At 38.8% G+C, this 21,882-nt stretch overlaps 1 protein-coding gene across 1 annotated transcript in view; it reads left to right on the plus strand.

The window, feature by feature from the left end:
* Nucleotides 1-21,882, plus strand: part of LOC128689134 (brefeldin A-inhibited guanine nucleotide-exchange protein 3) — a 129,695-nt gene that overhangs the window by 75,351 nt on the left and 32,462 nt on the right. Inside the window, exons 4-6 of the mRNA XM_070089665.1 lie at nt 1,673-1,804; nt 3,046-3,211; nt 4,180-4,351. Of these exons, the coding sequence (XP_069945766.1) occupies nt 1,673-1,804; nt 3,046-3,211; nt 4,180-4,351 (470 nt within the window). The remainder of the gene's footprint in view (nt 1-1,672; nt 1,805-3,045; nt 3,212-4,179; nt 4,352-21,882) is intronic.

The following is a 21,882-nucleotide window of genomic DNA, read 5'->3' on the forward strand; positions in this document are numbered from 1 at the left end:
CATATTATTATTACCTATTATTATGTATTATTATTATTATGTATTATTATTATTATGTATTATTATTATGTATTATTGTTAACATTACGTATTCTTCTTCTTCCTCCTCCTCCTCCTCCTCTTCCTCCTCCTCCTCCTCCTCCTCCTCCTCTTCCTCCTCCTCCTCCTCCTCCTCCTCCTCCTCATCATCCTCCTCCACATTGTAACCTATGCAAAGAAATAAAATTGTTTGCTTTGTTTTAAAACTCAAGGCCATGTGATCACTAGCACAGAGGTGCCTGTCATATGCAATATACCCTATGAGGATGAACCAGCCTTGCTGGCTCAACCTTAGAGGGGATGGGTGGTTTTTCCCTCGAATGCCCTCAAGTCTCTATAAATTTGTCAGCTGGGTTATGTCCCCTCCTGTTATTGTGATGATGCTGTCAGTCTCTTGCCTTCCCTTGTCTTCTTTCGCCATAGGTTATCGCCCCCACCACATGAAATACATGAATAATAAGCAACCTCTCCCTTTAATCTTTTCCTTTCCTTTTCCTTCCATATCACTGGATCCAAATTAAGCATTTCCCAGATGTTCCAGTGGCTTAATATTGCTTCTGCATGGGACTTCTTTACTCTATCCTCACCTTCAGTTCCTTCGCTGTCCGCTGATGTTCCTGTTTCCAGCACCTTGCTCCTATCGGTCCTTTTTTCTGTATCCCGTTTCAGCACTTCCAGTTCCTCAGCCAGGCTCTGTATCTATGCTTCAGCAGCTACAGCTCATAATGCCCACTTCTTGCTCTCTCTAGATATATTCTCCACCATTGTGTTGCAAAACTCATTTAGCCTTTTTTCCCAATTTAGTTCCATTGCACTCTTGAGTCTTGCAGCCCATGCTTTTTCAAACTAGCCATTCTTAGTTCCCCATGTGTGTGTGTATGTGTGTGTGTGTGTGTGTTTGTACATTCTCACCTGTTTGTGGTTGCAGGGGTTGAGTCTCCTGCATGCGTGTGGTGTGAATGTGCGAGTATTGTATAACTTTTAGTTCAAATGGTGCTGAATGCTGTCAAAGCACTTCAAATATCACAACTGCTACTACTAAATTGGTCAACCTAGCTACTTTTTTTTGTGTGTGTGCCACCATAATTACACTTTTCTTAATTCTCTTTTGAATCCCCCCCATTCCATAGGTACTGTATGACCTCCATGGGTTTAGTGGGTTTAATGCTTTCCTAAGATTAAAATCAAAATGAATCTTCTAGAAAAGTTAGTCTCTAACAAATAATTTAAGTTGCATTAAAAGGGCTTAATAGATTTCATAAGAAACTTAACCTGATTGTGTGCATGTGATTTATTCAACACTTAACTTTTTTCCACAATACCGTATCAAACTAATTGAGTACTGTGTCAGTCAAGATGTGTCGTATTGTAATGATTATTATTTACAGTTTACTTCACTTGTATATATTTTATAGTAAAAATTTCACCAATGTTACTCAATTTAAAAAATAATATTTTGGCTCATTTGAATTATGATGTCTGTGTACTTCCATAAAGACTCGTAGGAAATGAATGATGGTAAATGTGTTTTTATTTTCTGGAAGATTTTGCCCTGGTGAGAAATGGCTAATGTTTTGTAGCAAAAATTTGTGCACCAAAATTAATCCACTCTACACTGTAATTGTGCTTTCAGTTGCTTCGAGATACACAGTTTCATAGTGGCTATGAAGAAGATGATGAGACTGTATGGTTACCCTGTCAGCTACTGTCAACTATGCAGAGCCTTCCTTTACATTCAGAAGACACACAAGTGGAACTTCTTAAGGTAAATTACGTATATGATACGTGACAAACCACTGTGTAACACATGTATGTGATCCTGTAGCATAAGGTAACTAGATGCTAAGATCAGCGTTTTCCCCACATCTTCGGGCTTTCTTGACCTCTCTCTTGGTGAATCTGTTTTTTTATTTTTTTTTTTGTGTGTAATAGTATTTTGGACATCTGACAAGAGAGAGAATCCTCAAGATTGACATAAATGACTTCAATCACTTCTGGTGACTTCCATATAAAATTGCCTCTCACTTGCTCTGATTTTATTGTACGTATATTGTTGGTGGTGTTTTTTGTGTATAGTGCTGGCACACCTAGATGGTGGGTGGACACCTGGTAGTGCTCTCATTTTCACTGGTTCATTATGCTTCTTTGTTGGTGAGAGGCTGAAATGTATTATTATTATTGTATGTCTTTGTGATATCTGTTAGGTTAAACCTGTGGAATTTGTTAATTCTCTACCCATTGACCAACCTATGGTTATAAGAGAGATGTATAGTATAATCTTTTATAGTCAGGCTCATATCATAATATTTTGCTCTTATTTCTTACTACTATAAGCTGAAGAAAGTTAAGCTACTGTATGCAGTGATATTCCTGGCAACCTGTATTAAACTATATTTACCCCCCTTGCCTATTTCCTAAATAAATTTATTTTTGTAATAAAACACTTTTATAATTATCCTCCTGGAGTTAATTGAAGTACAGTTACTGTTGTTTGATTTCATCTTACTATTACTTGCATTTTGATAACTCTCTTATTATGGTCAACATAGAGTCCATGCTTGAGGGAAGAGTAGCCTTGATCCACCAGACAGTGTTGTCATGTAATAACAGGGGTTCAGAATGTACCAAAATTTCATCCTCAGGTTCCTTTCCCAGGTGCAGGTTTTTGGTGAATTTATCCTCTTCCTCCACCTTCTCTTCTTCCTCTTCTTTCTCTTCTCCTCCTCTTCCTCTTCCTCTTCTCCTCCTCCTCCTCTTCCTCTTCTCCTCTTCTCCTCCTCCTCCTCTTCTCTTCTCTTCCTCTTTTCTTCCTCTTCTCTTCCTCCTCCTCCTCTACTTCCCCTTCTTTCTCCTTCCATTCTCCTCTCTTTCCTCCCCTCCCCCTCCCCTCCTCCCCCCTCCTTCCCTCTCCCATCCCCCTCTTCCCCTTCCCCACCTTCCATATTTTTTAAAGTGCCACATTTTAAATGTTCCAGCTATGCCTGAATGATAGCATAAATATTGCAGGTTCTACTGAACATGTGCTGTGTGTCAGGTATTACCATCTCAGGCCAAGTGGTGACACAGGTGGTAGGGGTGTGTGGTCTGGCTTATGGTAGAGGAGGAGGAGCTCTTCGTACTGCTGCACAGTCTGCTGCATCTCAGGCTATTGCCCATCTCATCAAGCAACTCAGTGAGTTCCCACTGTGATGCATTCTTTGTATACACATGCTCATATCTACACTTATTCTTGTTAAGATGCAGTATATGGACACTGATTAAAGATGATACCAGTAGGTATATTAAAATGCTGTATAACTTAGGTGCTAAAATGTGTTTGGAACAGTACTTAACTAAAATAATGCTTTTATGGGACTACTGTTGAAATAGAAATGTAATCATAATTTCTATTAATAAAATTGTTGAAATTGAGTGAGTGAATCAACAAGTTGAGTAAACTGCCTAAAATTCTGAGAAATAAGCAAAGCCATCAGTAAAAGATGTGAACAATCCATGTCTTAAACCCTCCCCATTCAAAAGATTGCTAAAAAAAAATTCAAAGATTCAGTCTCATCTCACTTGTTAAACTGGTAATTAAATGAAATATGGTTAAGAAGTTAAGTTACATATAGAACCTCAAGACAGAAGAGGAAATTTTTTGTAGTTTAATCCTCGATATTATATATGTTGTGGATTTTTGTATTGGACATTACAGTTGTAGTTATCAGTATTAGATATTCCATTTCATACACATAAAGTAAGTTGTTTACTTTCCATAATACAGTGGACCCCCGGTTAACGATATTTTTTCACTCCAGAAGTATGTTCAGGTGCCAGTACTGACCGAATTTGTTCCCATAAAAAATATTGTGAAGTAGATTAGTCCATTTCAGACCCCCAAACATACACGTACAAACACACTTACATAAATACACTTACATAATTGGTCGCATTCGGAGGTAATCGTTATGCGGGGGTCCACTGTATTCTACATTTTATGGAATCTATGATTCAGTACGTCAGATCAAGATTATTTGTTTATTTTTATTAAAACAAATCTAAATCAAATTGTAATATGCTGTAAGTGTAATGTTAATTAGGTTTCTCAGTATGGGGATATCTTATGTTTTTTTCTAACTTCTTATTTTTCTATCTTTGTAGAAGAAGAAAGTGAAGAACAAGAAAAAATCTTAATTAATAAATGCAGAGAGGGAAAGGAGGAAAGCTACGATGAAAGAACGGATGATGATGATACAGAATACATCGCTCCTGCTTACGATGAAATCGTACCTGTTATAAATCTGATTGCTGATAAGCTGGTTGAAGCTAATAAGTAAGACAGTAGTATATTTATTTTCCAACTTTGTTCTTTTCATATGCAATATGTTGCATTTATTTAATTTGCATTTATTTTTAACTGTTTGAGCTAGAGCTTGCTGCAGCAATGCAGATGAGATTCTTCTGTAAAAATCTGCATCTTTAGTCACAATAGGACCCATGCTAACCTTTCTAATGTGTATAGAAATACACCTAGTTGGATGAATCTTATTAGGCCAGTATGGTACAATAGTTAATGGATTGGCTTGCTAGTTTTAGGACTGGCTTACCAAGGGGTTCAAGGTTTATTTCATTCATTGAGTTGTTGGTGATCATGTTATGATTTCAAGTAGAATAGATTTTTAAAATGCTGTACATGACAATTTTCAGTAATGACTTCTGCTTATGAGAAAATAATGGTACAGAACTCTAATCTTTTTGGAAAATGTGTAGGGCCTTGGTCAGGGTTATCACCCAGGATAACCCAAGAAAGTCAGTGCATCATCGAGGACTGTCTGTTTCATTTCCATTAGGGTCCTTCAGTCTTGTCCCCTAGGATGTGACCCACACCAGTCAACTAACACCCAGGTACTTACTGCTAGGTGAACAGGAGCAGCAGGTGTAAGGAAATATGCCCAACATTTCCACCCATGTTGAGGATTGAGCCATGAACACTGTGTGAGGCGAGAGTGCATCCAACCAAATCACGGCATTAGAACCTGGCATGGCCGAGTCTTTAAATAACAGGCAGCCTGACTTTTACATGACTGTCTGATCAGTAATAACACTTCATTCCCATAATCTGGAATAAATATTTGGGGTACCTGTCTGTGGAAGGTTGGGAATGCCTCTTAGTGCTGGATCGATCTCTAGACTCTGTAGGCTTTGTTCAAGGCTATTGTTAGGGAAAAGTATGATCACCCTTTTATAAAAAAGATGAATACAGTGGACCCCCGCATAACGCTATTAATCCGTTCCTGAGAGCTCAATGTTATGCGAAATTATCGTTATGCGAATTAATTTTCCCCATAAGAAATAATGGAAATCAAATTAATCCGTGCAAGACACCCAAAAGTATGAAAAAAAAAAAAAATTACCACATGAAATATTAACCCTTTGAGGGTCGACAGGCCCTCTCAGAAACTTGTTCTCAGGGTCGGCCAAATTTAAAAAAAAAAAAATTATTTTTTCTTATGAAAAAATATTTTTTTTTTTCTAAACATTATAGGCTAAACAAAAATTTTTTACCATCAATACTTACCGAGATATGGAGACGTGAAGTTTGTCAAAATTGAACAACATCTGGTAACATCGCCGACTGCCGTCACCCGGTAATTTTCTATTTACTTTTTTATGTACTATTTTTCAATTATTTTTAAATTTTTCTTTTTCTGAGTAACTTTTATGGCCTCTGAGACCAATATGATCAGTATTTTGTAAGTTATTTCTTTTTCAATACTACACAATAAGGGCGTAAACACTGTTGTCATTATTTTGTTTATAGAAAATATTTACACAAACAAATGATATGAAATGTTGTTTATTACTATTTTTCTATATTTTATATACACATATACAGTCACAGGACATGTTTCTAGAAGTTCTGCAGCCTGTGGAAGTCTTTGAAACTTGGTGTCATGCACAGTGGTGTTTTACATTCCTCACACATAAAACGAGTGTCTCTGCGTTGTTCTGGGCGTTTTTTTGTATGTGTACAGACGTAACACCTCTTTTGAGCCTTTTTCTTGAAAGCAGTAGCAGGCAGTTTTACTAGGAAGTGATCACCATGCTTCAGACGAGCAGGTAGTTGTTGATAATTTGGTGGGTGGTCAATTGCAAGTGTTCTTCTTTGGTACTTGAATACTATTTGTCTGATGACAGACAAACAGAATTTGCCGTACTGTGGTTTGTTTCTGGTCCTCATCTTATACATATTATAAGCATTGAGCATGGAAATGTCCAGAAGATGGAAAAAGAGTTTGATGTACCACTTATAACTCTTGCGAACACAATCAGCAAACCCAATCTGCATGTCACATTTGTCCACTGAACGCATGTTGAAGGTGTAATCAATCACAGCTGAAGGCTTTAGAATGGGTTCATTGCTCTCTCTATGCTGCCTGCCACTGTCTGCCATTTCATTAGGGTGAACTGATGACAACAGTGTGACATCTCGTTTGTCATGCCACCGAAATGCCATGATGTCATTGGCAGCAAATGCCTGCACCTCACCTCTACAAGTGCCAGCGTCAAACCTGGGCATATGTTTCCGATTTGCACGCACTGTGCCACACACATCTGTCATGTTCACTCGCAAAAAATCGCTGAGTGAGGGGCTTGTGTACCAGTTATCCGTAAATAATATATGCCCCTTACCAAGGTATGGTTCTATCATTGTTCTAACCACATCACCAAAGGTGCCCAATAACTTCCTGGTATTTTGCAATATATAACTTCCAGTGTACACAATAATATCCAATATCAGACCACTATAACAATCACAAAGCTCAAACAACTTTATACCAAAGCGTTTCCTCTTGCTTGGTATATACTGCTTGAACGAGAGTCTTCCTTTGAACAGAATCAAAGACTCGTCAATTACAAGCTTCCTGAAGGGATAAAAATGCGTACTGAATTTCTCTTTCAGATACACAAACACATTCCTAATCTTATATAACCTGTCGTTTCTGTCAGGCCTGGTTTTGTCTGAGAAGTGAAGCATACGTAACATTAGCACAAATCAATTCACTGGCATTATATCACTGAAACCTGGGGTTGCAATCAGGCGTCTGTTGACCAGTATGATTTCACTTTGTGCTTATACACATGTGGCATAAGCATTATTGTGGCAAAGAAAAGATACATCTCAGCCACAGTTGCCTCCTTCCACTGGTGTAGACGTGATTTTGGTGAAAGTAATGTGTTTGCCATGGTGTACTCGTAGTATGTTTTGCTTTCCATGACAATACTTTCCATCAGGAGTTCGTCAAAGAATAACTCGAAACATTCCAGTTCAGTGGCATTGTTCCCAAGTGTACAAGATGGCCGTATTCCACTTTGGCTGTCATCAAACTGGTGGGGATTTGGAACAAAATTGACAGCTTCCTGCCAATCCCAGGTGCGGTCAGCTGGTGGGTACTGGACAATGACAAGTGGTTGTGGTTGTGGAGGCTGGTGTGGTGGGTGGGTGGGGGATGGTGGCCTTTGTTGTAGATCAGCTGAGGCAGCGGCGTGGGTGGCAGCATGGCCCACTGCTGGTGCCTCACCGCCGGCACCACTACCACCACACACATTTTTCATCCCAATTGCAACAGTATCATTGTCATTTTCACTGTCTGTTCCTGTTGTACAGCCATGGGATGTACTCCGAGATGTACTCCTTCCCCTTGGAATAGCATATGGCACACTACCAGAGCGCATATATCGTCGTATATACTGACGCTTCACTGGGAAATATTGCACTTCACTATTACTACTGGAACTAGTTTGAAGAGCTTGTAGTTCATATTCACTATCACTATCACCACAAATGTTCTAATCTGAGTCTGGGATTTGGGAAAATAGGAGTTTCCTCTTGGATTCTGGTACAACTGAACGTGAACAAGACGGCCCACCACCAGAGGTGGAAGGCTGAGGGTCGTCTGGGTTTTCCTCACTATTACCGATGTTATGGTCATTAGTTTCGGTCAAAACCTCACCAAAACCTTGAAACTAATCTTCACTGGCACTTTCATCTGTATTAGAACTGTCACTTAGGAACAAAAGTGTCCCTCGTTCACCGAGGAGTGAGGAGCTTCTTACCACGAGGCATGGTGGACATTGTTTACTAAGATGGCGTTCCCACAATGCACCACTGGGTCCCAGATTTTTTTCTACTGCGCACACCGACCACACAGACCCATTCTCTCACATCTAGGCCTACCAGCCTTTTCCCGCGAGATTTGACGGCGCTAGAATTTATGCGTACTAGTACGTCAAAAACCTCTGCTCGTAAGCCGTACTAGTTTTTCTCCTTTTTCTAAATAGCTCTTGTTCTTCTTTATTTCTTCTATTGTCCATGGGGAAGTGGAAAAGAATCTTTCCTCCGTAAGCCATGCGTGTCGTATGAGGCGACTAAAATGCTGGGAGCAATGGGCTAGTAACCCCTTCTCCTGTAGACATTTACTAAAAACGAGAAGAAGAAAAACTTTATAAAACTGGGATGCTTAAATGTGCGTGGATGTAGTGCGGATGACAAGAAACAGATGATTGCTGATGTTATGAATGAAAAGAAGTTGGATGTCCTGGCCCTAAGCGAAACAAAGCTGAAGGGGGTAGGAGAGTTTCAGTGGGGGGAAATAAATGGGATTAAATCTGGAGTATCTGAGAGAGTTAGAGCAAAGGAAGGGGTAGCAGTAATGTTAAATGATCAGTTATGGAAGGAGAAAAGAGAATATGAATGTGTAAATTCAAGAATTATGTGGATTAAAGTAAAGATGCGAGAAGTGGGTCATAATAAGCGTGTATGCACCTGGAGAAGAGAGGAATGCAGAGGAGAGAGAGAGAGATTTTGGGAGATGTTAAGTGAATGTATAGGAGCCTTTGAACCAAGTGAGAGAGTAATTGTGGTAGGGGACCTGAATGCTAAAGTAGGAGAAACTTTTAGAGAGGGTGTGGTAGGTAAGTTTGGGGTGCCAGGTGTAAATGATAATGGGAGCCCTTTGATTGAACTTTGTATAGAAAGGGGTTTAGTTATAGGTAATACATATTTTAAGAAAAAGAGGATAAATAAGTATACAAGATATGATGTAGGGCAAAATGACAGTAGTTTGTTGGATTATGTATTGGTAGATAAAAGATTGTTGAGTAGACTTCAGGATGTACATGTTTATAGAGGGGCCACAGATATATCAGATCACTTTCTAGTTGTAGCTACACTGAGAGTAAAAGGTAGATGGGATACAAGGAGAATAGAAGCATCAGGGAAGAGAGAGGTGAAGGTTTATAAACTAAAAGAGGAGGCAGTTAGGGTAAGATATAAACAGCTATTGGAGGATAGATGGGCTAATGAGAGCATAGGCAATGGGGTCGAAGAGGTATGGGGTAGGTTTAAAAATGTAGTGTTAGAGTGTTCAGCAGAAGTTTGTGGTTACAGGAAAGTGGGTGCAGGAGGGAAGAGGAGCGATTGGTGGAATGATGATGTAAAGAGAGTAGTAAGGGAGAAAAAGTTAGCATATGAGAAGTTTTTACAAAGTAGAAGTGATGCAAGGAGGGAAGAGTATATGGAGAAAAAGAGAGAGGTTAAGAGAGTGGTGAAGCAATGTAAAAAGAGAGCAAATGAGAGAGTGGGTGAGATGTTATCAACAAATTTTGTTGAAAATAAGAAAAAGTTTTGGAGTGAGATTAACAAGTTAAGAAAGCCTAGAGAACAAATGGATTTGTCAGTTAAAAATAGGAGAGGAGAGTTATTAAATGGAGAGTTAGAGGTTTTTGGAAGATGGAGGGAATATTTTGAGGAATTGTTAAATATTGATGAAGATAGGGAAGCTGTGATTTCGTGTATAGGGCAAGGAGGAATAACATCTTGTAGGAGTGAGGAAGAGCCAGTTGTGAGTGTGGGGGAAGTTCGTGAGGCAGTAGGTAAAATGAAAGGGGGTAAGGCAGCCGGGATTGATGGGATAAAGATAGAAATGTTAAAAGCAGGTGGGGATATAGTTTTGGAGTGGTTGGTGCAATTATTTAATAAATGTATGGAAGAGGGTAAGGTACCTAGGGATTGGCAGAGAGCATGCTTAGTTCCTTTGTATAAAGGCAAAGGGGATAAAAGAGAGTGCAAAAATTATAGGGGGATAAGTCTGTTGAGTATACCTGGTAAAGTGTATGGTAGAGTTATAATTGAAAGAATTAAGAGTAAGACGGAGAATAGGATAGCAGATGAACAAGGAGGCTTTAGGAAAGGTAGGGGGTGTGTGGAGCAGGTGTTTACAGTGAAACATATAAGTGAACAGTATTTAGATAAGGCTAAAGAGGTCTTTGTGGCATTTATGGATTTGGAAAAGGCGTATGACAGGGTGGATAGGGGGGCAATGTGGCAGATGTTGCAAGTGTATGGTGTAGGAGGTAGGTTACTGAAAGCAGTGAAGAGTTTTTACGAGGATAGTGAGGCTCAAGTTAGAGTATGTAGGAAAGAGGGAAATTTTTTCCCAGTAAAAGTAGGCCTTAGACAAGGATGTGTGATGTCACCGTGGTTGTTTAATATATTTATAGATGGGGTTGTAAGAGAAGTAAATGCGAGGGTCTTGGCAAGAGGCGTGGAGTTAAAAGATAAAGAATCACACACAAAGTGGGAGTTGTCACAGCTGCTCTTTGCTGATGACACTGTGCTCTTGGGAGATTCTGAAGAGAAGTTGCAGAGATTGGTGGATGAATTTGGTAGGGTGTGCAAAAGAAGAAAATTAAAGGTGAATACAGGAAAGAGTAAGGTTATGAGGATAACAAAAAGATTAGGTGATGAAAGATTGGATATCAGATTGGAGGGAGAGAGTATGGAGGAGGTGAACGTATTCAGATATTTGGGAGTGGACGTGTCAGCGGATGGGTCTATGAAATATGAGGTGAATCATAGAATTGATGAGGGAAAAAGAGTGAGTGGTGCACTTAGGAGTCTGTGGAGACAAAGAACTTTGTCCTTGGAGGCAAAGAGGGGAATGTATGAGAGTATAGTTTTTCCAACGCTCTTATATGGGTGTGAAGCGTGGGTGATGAATGTTGCAGCGAGGAGAAGGCTGGAGGCAGTGGAGATGTCATGTCTGAGGGCAATGTGTGGTGTGAATATAATGCAGAGAATTCATAGTTTGGAAGTTAGGAGGAGGTGCAGGATTACCAAAACTGTTGTCCAGAGGGCTGAGGAAGGGTTGTTGAGGTGGTTCGGACATGTAGAGAGAATGGAGCGAAACAGAATGACTTCAAGAGTGTATCAGTCTGTAGTGGAAGGAAGGCGGGGTAGGGGTCGGCCTAGGAAAGGTTGGAGGGAGGGGGTAAAGGAGGTTTTGTGTGTGAGGGGCTTGGACTTCCAGCAGGCATGCGTGAGCGTGTTTGATAGGAGTGAATGGAGACAAATGATTTTTAATACTTGACGTGCTGTTGGAGTGTGAGCAAAGTAACATTTATGAAGGGGTTCAGGGAAACCAGCAGGCCGGACTTGAGTCCTGGAGATGGGAAGTACAGTGCCTGCACTCTGAAGGAGGGGTGTTAATGTTGCAGTTTAAAAACTGTAGTGTAAAGCACCCTTCTGGCAAGACAGTGATGGAGTGAATGATGGTGAAAGTTTTTCTTTTTCAGGCCACCCTGCCTTGGTGGGAATCGGCCAGTGTGATAATAAAAAAAAAATAAAATTTCTAGCTCAGTGTTCCAGTCAATGTTTGTCACTGCTGCTGTGAAGTTATTGATAGCTGCTTCATTGTGAAGTCTGAAAGTGACTTTAGTAGTGTCTAGGGGTAATTTGCCAAGGTTTGTTATGAGGAAGGTAGGGTAATGGTCTGTGATATTATCTGTGATTATGCCTGATCTTAAGGTGGATATGGTGTTGGTCCAGATGTGGTCTAGTAGGGAAACACTAGTCTCTGTAATTCTTGTAAGTTTTGTTACTGTTGGTAGCAACATGCAGTTACTCATAGTGTTTGTGAATTCAGTAACATGTGGGTCTTGGTCTTGTAGCAGATTTATATTGAAGTCACCTGAGAGTAGCAAGTGATGTTTGTTCATGCGTCCATCAGTTATCATACTTCCTAGGTTTTCACTAAAACGGCTAATGTTTGACTGTGGTACTCTGTAGATGTTTATCACTGTGAGAGGTTTTTGTAGGTATTTGGATTTGAATTTAGCTATTATATATTCCCCATGTTCATCCCTTGTGCAAGTATTAGTGATACATTCTAGTTGGTCTGAGTAGTATACAGCTGTGCCACCCCCTTGTTGATCTGGCCTACAGTTGTGTATGGCTGTGTAACCAGGAATGGCATAGACATCTGTAGTATCAGGCTTTAGCTAGGTTTCGGTGAGAGTAATGATGGACATACTGGCATGCAGGGAATTTAGTAATGCTATGAGGTCATCGTAATGTTTGCTTAAAGATCTGATAATGTAGTTAAAGACAGTTATGCTGTTGTTGGCTCTGACAAGTGCCTTTGAATGTTCTGTGTAGTAATTACAGTTACTGTTTGATTCATTTAAGTCATTAAATAAGAGGTTGGTATCAGGATCAATGCTTGTAATCATAAGATTTATAGTGAAACTATAGTTAGAATTAAGTGTAAGACAAAGTAAATATTCTAAAGCTATAAAATAGCACCTGAATTATTTTAACAAATGTAAAAAATATGAGCTAAGGTAGCTCTTTAAGGCTAAAATAAATGAGGCAATATAAAAGGGACTAAAATAATTTGTGGTGAACAAAAAAGTGGTAATCAAATAAATGAATATAATGGCAAAATAATGAGCTTATTACACTTTAGCACCTGAGAATAGCACCTTGATTATTTTAACAATTGTGAATATATGAACTAAGGTTGTTATATAAAGCTAAAATAAGAGAGAAAAAATATAAGGGACTAAATTAAGTAATGGTAAACAAAGTTAAAATGGCAGATAGTCACTATGATATAATATTGATTTGGGAGTAAGATCTGATTTGTTATATATAATAAGTTGAGCAATATATTGTACTATAAAAAGTTAAAAAAAAAAATAATATGAGGTAGTTGGTACTAGTTAGCAAAAGATAGTTAAGGGCCTTGAACAATGATATAATTGAAATATACACTAATTGCACACACAATATAGTCACTAAGATATGAAAATAATCTTAGAGTAGGACTTATAAAATAAACTTATAATATAAACTTATAAAAATACAAATTAAAATGGTACTTGCAATTGCATTAGGGTCTAATATAGGTTGTTAACAAGATCAAGAGTATAACTAGATTTAAATTGACAAAATAAAATTCACAAATTAAAGTACCAAAAGAATAATAAGTAAAAAATAACAATGGCAATGACTTGGTTATAATATGATAGTAAGATGGTAGACAGGTACACAGGTACAGAGGCACACAAGTGCACAGGTACACAGGTACAAAGGATAATATAAAGGTTGGAGTTGAATATACAAACTTGAAAATTTGAACATAAGAACATAAGAAAGGAGGATCACTGCAGCAGGCCTGTTGGCCCATACTAGGCAGGTCCTTTACAATCCATCCCATTAACAAAACATTTGCCCAACCCAATTTTCAATGCTACCCAAGAAATAATCTCTGATAACTCTATTCACTCATTTGCAAGCCCCAATCAAATCCAACCCCTCTCACTCATGTGTATATATATCCAACCTAAATTTGAAGCTACCTAAAATCCTAGCCTTAACCCTTTGAGGGTCGACAGGCCCTCTCCGAAACTCTTTCTAAGGGTTGGGCAAATTTTAAAAAAAAAAAATTATTTTCTCTTATGAAAAGATAGAGAATCTTTTCCCAATCATAAAGACACCAAAAGTTTGAAATTTGATAGAAAACTTACGGAATTATGCTCTCGCAAAGTTAGCGGTCTCGGCGATGTTTACGCATCGGCGATTTTGCCCACTTTGAGCCCCATTTTCGGCCAATTTCACTGTACTAGTCGACAAAAACCATGAATATTTCGCTAGAACTCCATTTTTTCTATCGAATGGGTGCAAGAAACCACCCATTTATGAAACTCAACTATCCAGTACAGTGGTCAGAATTTAGCAATTTTGCCAATTTCACACATATTTCAAAAGATGCCAATTTCTGAATAGGGTCCAGAATAAACAAGAAAGACATTCCTGGCACTAAAATGACATTTCCTCTAGTCATTAGTCACGTCTCAAGGCCCCTCTTATATTCTTTTGCTTTCCACTTTGAATTTTTATTCTCACAAAAAATATAAGATTTACTGTTATGCAGACTACTGCATTAGTGTAAAAAATGGTATAAATATTATTGGTGCACTTGTGAAAGAATATTAGACTCACCAGTTGACGTGTATTGCACGCTTGGCACGATTTGTTTACTTTTGAAGTTTGGTAAAAATCGAACATTTCTGTTATTTCATTACTTTTTAACAAGTCACTAGAAACTAGCACCTTCCCGAAACTACTCAAGATGGCAAGGGTTACACAAATACATAAAGGTGGTAACCCTACAGACTTAAACAACTATAGGCCAATATCAAACTTACCATTGCTATCCAAAATCTTTGAGAAACTCGTGCACAGGAGACTATATTCATTTATAACAGCACAAAACATACTCAACCCCTGCCAATTTGGATTTAGGAAAAATAAAAGCACTAATGATGCAATCATAAAAATGCTAGATCTGCTTTACACAGCATTGGAAAATAAGGAATATCCACTAGGAATTTTTATTGACCTAAGAAAAGCTTTTGACACAGTAGACCACGACATCCTACTCCACAAACTTGACCATTAAGGTATAAGAGGCCATGCGCTTGCTTATTTCAAATCTTACCTTACTAATAGGTATCAGTATGTTACCATTAAAGACACAGCATCAACAACACAGCCACTTGATACTGGAGTTCCGCAGGGAAGTGTCCTTGGTCCCCTGCTCTTCCTCATATACATCAATGATCTTCCAAACGTATCCCAACACCTGAAACCCATTCTCTTTGCTGACGACACGACTTATGTCATCTCTCACCCTAATCTTGCCACCCTCAACACCATTGTTAACGAGGAGCTGATCAAAATATCGACTTGGATGACAGCCAATAAACTTACGCTTAACACTGACAAAACCTACTATATTATGTTTGGTAGCAGAGCAGGAGATGCACAAATTAACATTAAGATCGACAACACTCTAATTACCAGACATAATGAGGGCAAATTCCTAGGCCTATACCTTGACAACAACCTGAATTTCAGCATCCATATCCAACACATAACCAAAAAAGTATCCAAAACAGTTGGGATCCTCTCCAAGATACGATACTACGTGCCACAAAATGCCCTTCTCACACTATACCACTCACTTATTTATCCATACCTCACCTATGCTATTTGTGCTTGGGGATCAACTGCAGCAACACACCTAAAGCCAATAATAACCCAACAAAAAGCTGCAGTAAGAATAATCACTAAATCCCATCCCTGGCAACACCCCCCCCCCACTCTTCATAGATCTAAACTTACTCCCTGTTCAGTACATCCACACTTACTACTGTGCAATCTACATCTACAGGACCTTAAATTCCAATATTAACCTTGACCTAAAACGCTTTCTTGATAGTTGTGACAGAACCCACAGGCATAACACCAGACGACATTCCCCATGTCCGACTAAACCTTTACAAGAATTCAATGTATGTCAAAGGCCCTAAAATCTGGAACACCCTACCTGAGAACTCTAGAACTGCAGACACATTCATCACCTTCAAAACTACCATTAGAAAACATCTTATCTCCCTGATAAACCCCATCAACTAACTACACAAATACCACCTGGTGGTTCACACTTACACTCACTCGCCCATTTGACCATAAACAGAAATATTAATCTCAATCTTAAAATAATGAATCCTATGATACTCCAATACTGAAACTATGTACGGTGCCAAAACAAAAACATTCACATTGCTAAACTCACAAACTAGTATTTAGTCACTTAGCCATAATACCAACTTACCTCATAATTTGTAATATTTTAAAATAAAGAATTAAACTAAGTCTGCCCGAAATGCCTTGCCATTCTAGGCGTTCTAGTGGTACACTCTGTAATCATTATTTAACTATATGTAAACCACACAACAACCAAATTCTGTAAATTCAACATTGTAATCTTTATAGAGAATAAACTTTGAATTTGAATGTGTGGAAGACGGGGGGGAGGGGAGAGGGTGGAAGAGTTGCTATTGTTTGGAAGGGGAATCCCCTTCCTTAAAGACTTCATGTACCAAGTCCTTTTCCATGGTTACTTCCCTTCTTTGTTTTTTAATGCCACTAAGACCAGCTTGAGAGTCACTGAACCCCAGTCGCTCAAAAAATTGTTCCAGAAAGGTCTGTTTCTGGCGTTTCTTTAAAATTTGCCTAAAATGAGACAAGACATTATCATTGAACATGTCGCATACACGGCCTGCAACAGCTTTGTCAGGGTGATGTTCCTTCACAAAACTTTCCATTGTAGTCCACATTGCACACATCTCATTAATCTCTGAAGAAAGCAACTTCTTCCCTCTCTCTTCCTTTTCCTCTGAAGCAGTTTCCTGAGTTGTGGTCTATTGCTGTTGCAGATTAAGGTTTAGCAGTTCTTCAGTGGTTAGCTCTTCATTGTCGTCCTCCACCAACTCTTCCACGTCCTTGCCACTAACCTCCAACCCCAATGACTTCCCCAAAGCCACACTAGGTTCCACAACTGGAATAGGGTTGTCAGGGTCACCCTCAAACCCTTCAAAATCTTTGTTGACGACACATTCTGGCCACAATTTTCTCCAAGCAGAGTTCATTGTCCTGGAAGTCACTCCCTGCCATGCCTTACTATAAAGTTTATGCAATGGAGAATATTGAAGTGATCTTTCTAGAACTCTCTTAGGGTCAATTCAGAGTCCAAGGTTATGTTAATGCACCTTTGAAACATTGCTTTGGTGTAGAGTTTTTTGAAGTTTGAAATGACCTGCTGGTCTATGGGCTGGAAGAGAGGAGTGGTATTAGGAGGCAAGAACTTCACTGTGATAAAGTTAAACTCCTTCACCATTTGCTCTTACAAGTCTGGAGGATTACCAGGAGGTGTTTCGTATGACCGCCGATTTCTAAGTCAAATCACGAAAATCAAGCCAATATTTTGACGAAAAAAGTCGTCAGTTTCCAAAATTCATGATATTCAAGGGGGACGAAATTCAAGGGTCCACTGTAGTAAGCATTTATTCACCTGGAGAAGAGAGAAGTGTAGAGGAGAGATAGAGAGATTTTGGGAAATGTTGAGTGGGTGCGTGGGAAGTTTTGAACCAAGTGAGAGAGTATTTGTAGTTGGGGATCTCAATGCAGAAGTGGGTAAAAATGTTGTGAAGGGAGTAGTAGGTAAATTTGGGGTGCCAAGGGTAAATGAAAATGGGGAGCCTTTAATTGAGCTATGTGTAGAAAGAGGTTTGGTAATAAGTAATACATATTTTATGAAAAAGAGGATAAATAAGTAACAAGGTATGATATAGCATGTAATGAAAGTTTGTTAGATTATGTATTAGTGGATAAAAGGTTGATGGGTAGGCTAAAGGATGTATGTGTTTGTAGGGGGGCAACTGATATATCGGATCATTATTTAGTTGTAGCTACAGTTAGAGTAAGAGGTAGATGGGACAAAAGGAAAATGGCAACAGCAAGTAAGAGAGAGGTGAAAGTATATAAACTAAGGGAGGAGGAAGTTAGAGTGAGATATAAGCAACTTTTGGCAGAGAGGTGGGCTAGTTGAAGTATAAGTAGTGGGGGTGTTGAAGAGGATTGGAATAGTTTTAAAAATGCAGTATTAGAATGTGGGGCAAAAGTTTGTGGCTATAGGAGGGTGGGTGCAGGAGGACAGAGGAGTGATTAGTGGAATGATGAAGTAAAGAGAAAAAGGTAGCTTATGAGAGGCTTTTACAAAGCAGAAGTGTTATAAGAAGAGCAGAGTATATGGAGAGTAAAAGAAAGGTGAAGAAAGTGGTGAGAGTGCAAAAAGAGAGCAGATGATAGAATGGGAGATGCACTGTCAAGAAATTTTGATGAAAATAAGAAAAAAAATTTGGAGTGATATAAACAAGTTAAGAAAGCCTAGGGAACGAATGGATTTGTCAGTTAAAAGCAGAGTAGGGGAGTTAGTAGATGGGGAGCTGGAGGTACTGGGTAGATGGCAGGAATGTTTTGAGGAATTTTTAAATGTCGATGGAGAAAGGGAGGCAATAATTTCATAAACTGGCTAGGGAGCTATAACATCATTTAGGAGTGAAGAAGAATAGGATGTGAGTGTTTGGGAGGTGTGTGAGGCATTACGTAGAATGAAAAGGGGGTAAAGCAGCTGGAACTGACGGGATCATGACAGAAACGTTAGAAGCAGGGGGAGATATAATATTGGGGTGGTTGGCCTTCTTTCTTTCTTTCTTTCAACAAACTGGCCATATCCCACCAAGGCAGGGTGGCCCAAAAAGAAAAATGAAAGTTTCTCTTTTTAAACTTAGTAATTAATACAGGAGAAGGGGTTACTAGCCCCTTGCTCCTGGCATTTGGAGTGGTTGGTATTTTTGTTTAATAAATGTATGAAAGAGGGGAAGGTACCTAGGAATTGGCAATGAGCATGTATAGTTCCTTTATATAAAGGGAAGGGGGACAGAAGAGACGGTAAAAATTATAGAGGAATAAGTTTACTGAGTATACCAGGAAAAGTATATGGTAGGGTTATTATTGAAAGAATTAGAGGTAAGACAGAGAGTATGATTGCAGATGAGCAAGGAGGCTGTAGAGTGGGTAGGGGATGTGTAGATCAAGTGTTTACATTGAAGCATATATGTGAACAGTATTTAGATAAAGATAGGGAAGTTTTCATTGAATTTATGGATTTAGAAAAGGCATATGATAAAATGGATAGGGAAGCAGTGTGGCAGATGTTGCAAGTATATGGAATAGGTAGTAAGTTACTAAATGCTGTAAAGAGTTTTTATGAGGATAGTGAGTCTCAGGTTAGGGTGTGTAGAAGAGAGGGAAATTACTTCCTGGTAAAAGTAGGTCTTAGACAGGGATGTGTAATGTCGCCACGGTTGTTTAATATATTTATAGATGGAGTTGTAAAAGAAGAAAATGCTAGGGTGTTGAGGAGAGGGGTGGGATTAAATTATGGGGAATCAAATACAAAATGGGAGTTGACACAGTTACCTTTTGCTGATGATACTGTGCTTATGGGAGATTCTAAAGAAAAGTTGTAAAGGTTAGTGGACAAGTTTGGGAGGGTGTGTAAAGGTAGAAAGTTGAAAGTGAACATAGATAAGAGTAAGGTGATGAGGGTATCAAATGATTTAGATAAAGAACAATTGGATATCACATTGGAGAGAGGGAGTATGGAAGAAGTGAATGTTTTCAGATACAGTGGAACCTCAAATATCGAACATTCTTCGGTCCAGAAGGCTGTTCAAGTGCCTTTACCGAATTAATTTATTCCCATCAGGAATAATGTAAATTAGATTAGTCCATTTCAGACCCTCAAAAATACACTTATAAAAGCACTTACAAAAATACACTTACATAATTGGTCGTGTTGGGAGCAGTTCGATTTTTGAGGTTCCACTGTATTTGGGAGTTGACGTGTCAGTATATGGGTTTATGAAGGATGAGGTTAACCATAGAATTGATGGGAAAACGGTGAGTGGTGTGTTGAGGTATCTGTGGAGACAAAAAACGTTATCCATGGAGGCAAAGAAGGGAATGTACGAAAGTATAGTTCAATTCAATTCAATTCAATTCAAATTCAATACAGTTTATTCTCTATAAGGATTACAATGCTGAGTTTACAGAATTTTGTTATTGTGGAGTTTACATGTAGTAAAATAATAATTACAGAGTGTACCACTAGAACACCTAGCATGGCTAGGCATTTCGGGCAGACTTACATTAAATCTTAAGTTTAAAATATTACAAAATTATGAGGTAAGTTGGTATTATGGCTAAGGGACTAAATACTAGTTGTGAGTTTAGCAATGTGAATGCTTTTGTTTTGGCACTATACATAGTTTCAGTATTGGAGTATCACAGGCCAACTTATGACTAATTAAGATTCATTATTTTGAGATTGAGATAGATATTTCTGTTTATGGTCAAATGGGGGGGATGGGTTTTAGTTATTATTCTTACTGCGGTTTTTTGTTGGGTTATTATTCTTTGGGTGTGTTGCTGCAGTTGAACCCAAGCACAGATAGAAAAGGTGAGGAAAGGGATATAAAAGGGAATGGAAATAATGTGAAGGGCTTTTTAAAATTCCCGTAGTATCCGTTTTTGGGAGAGGATCCCAACCTTTTTGGATATTTTTTTTGGTTATGTTTTGGGATAGGGTTCCCAAGTTCAGGTTGTTGTCGGGGTAAGGCCTGGGTTTTGGGGCCCCAATGCCTGGCAAAGAGTGTTGTCGATCTTAATTTAATTTAGATCTCCGGGTTTGCCCCCAAAAACAAAATTGCTAGTGGGGGTTTTTTTAAAGTTGGTAAGTTTATTGGCTGTCACCCAAATTTTATATTTTTGATCAGCCCCTTTAAATTAACAATGGTGTTGGGGGTAAGGGTTGGGTGAGAGATGACAAAAATTGGGGCCGCCAGAAAAAGAGAATGGGGTTCAGGGGAACGTTTGGAAGATCATTGGGATGTATATGAGGAAGACAGGGGCCAAGGACACTTTTCCCCGTGGTTTCCCGGGATCAAGGGGGTTTTTGTTGATGCTGTGTCTTTTAAAGGTGACAAATGATACCCATTAGAGGGCAAAATTTAAATGTTAAACCATTCCTCTTTTAACCCCAAAAGGTCAAGTTTGTGGGTGGACTGGTCTACTGTGTCCCAAAAACTTTTTTTTAGGCCTAAAACCTTTGTATATTCCTTATTTTTTCCCCTGCTGTGTAAAGCAAAGGGTAATTTTAAGGGTTGCATGGGAGTGCTTTTTTTTCCTGAATCCCAAAATTTGGAGGGTTTAGTATGTTTTTGACATTATAAAAAGAATACAAAAATCCTTAAAAAAAGGTTTTCAAAAAATTTTTTATTTAAAAAAAAGTTTGATATTGGCCTATAGTTGTTTTAAAATTTAGGGCCCCCTTTTTGTATTGGTGAACCCCTTTTCCGGGCTTGAAATAATTTCGGGGAAAGGGGCTGTTTCAGTGACTTTTTAAAAGTAATGAATAATATTTAGAGGACATGGGCCCCCTCTTGTACAAAATGGGGGGACATAAGGGCAGATTCCCGGGGTTATTTTTAAAAGGGCTTTATAATCTTTGACTTCCGGGGGGGCTGGGGTTGGGGGCAAGATAGGGAAGGGAAATTTGGGGGAAATTCCCCCCTTAGGTAGTCCCGAAGGGGATTAAATCGTGGGATTTTTTTGAGGGGTTAGGGAACCCCCGGTTTAGAAGAAGTCGTTTATCCCTTTTTAGCTTTAGTGTGGGATGAATGGTGTTTCATTAGGTTTAGTTAGGGCAATATTCTTTTGGGTTTTTTTTTTTGGGCCTAGAATCTGAGGGGGAGTGTTTTTCCCGGGCTTTTATACTTTTCCCCCCCTGTGAATCTACTGGAGTAAAAAAAAGTTGTTGGGTTTCTTTATTACTTTTGGGGAAACTGATGAATAGTGTTTAGAATATCTTTGTGTATTAAGCCCCGCCTATATTGCTTTTCATATTGGTTTTTTCTTATCATATTTTTAGGGAAAGGTTTCTGGTTAGCCATGGGCAACCAAGCCGTTTTTTGTGATCTGTTTGTTTTTTTAGGACAATGTTTGTTTTTATACTCTCGTGGGTTTTTTAAGAAAAAAGTCTGTCCAGT

The sequence above is a fragment of the Cherax quadricarinatus genome, chromosome 2, assembly GCF_038502225.1.
Source record: "Cherax quadricarinatus isolate ZL_2023a chromosome 2, ASM3850222v1, whole genome shotgun sequence".
NCBI lineage: Eukaryota > Metazoa > Arthropoda > Malacostraca > Decapoda > Parastacidae > Cherax > Cherax quadricarinatus.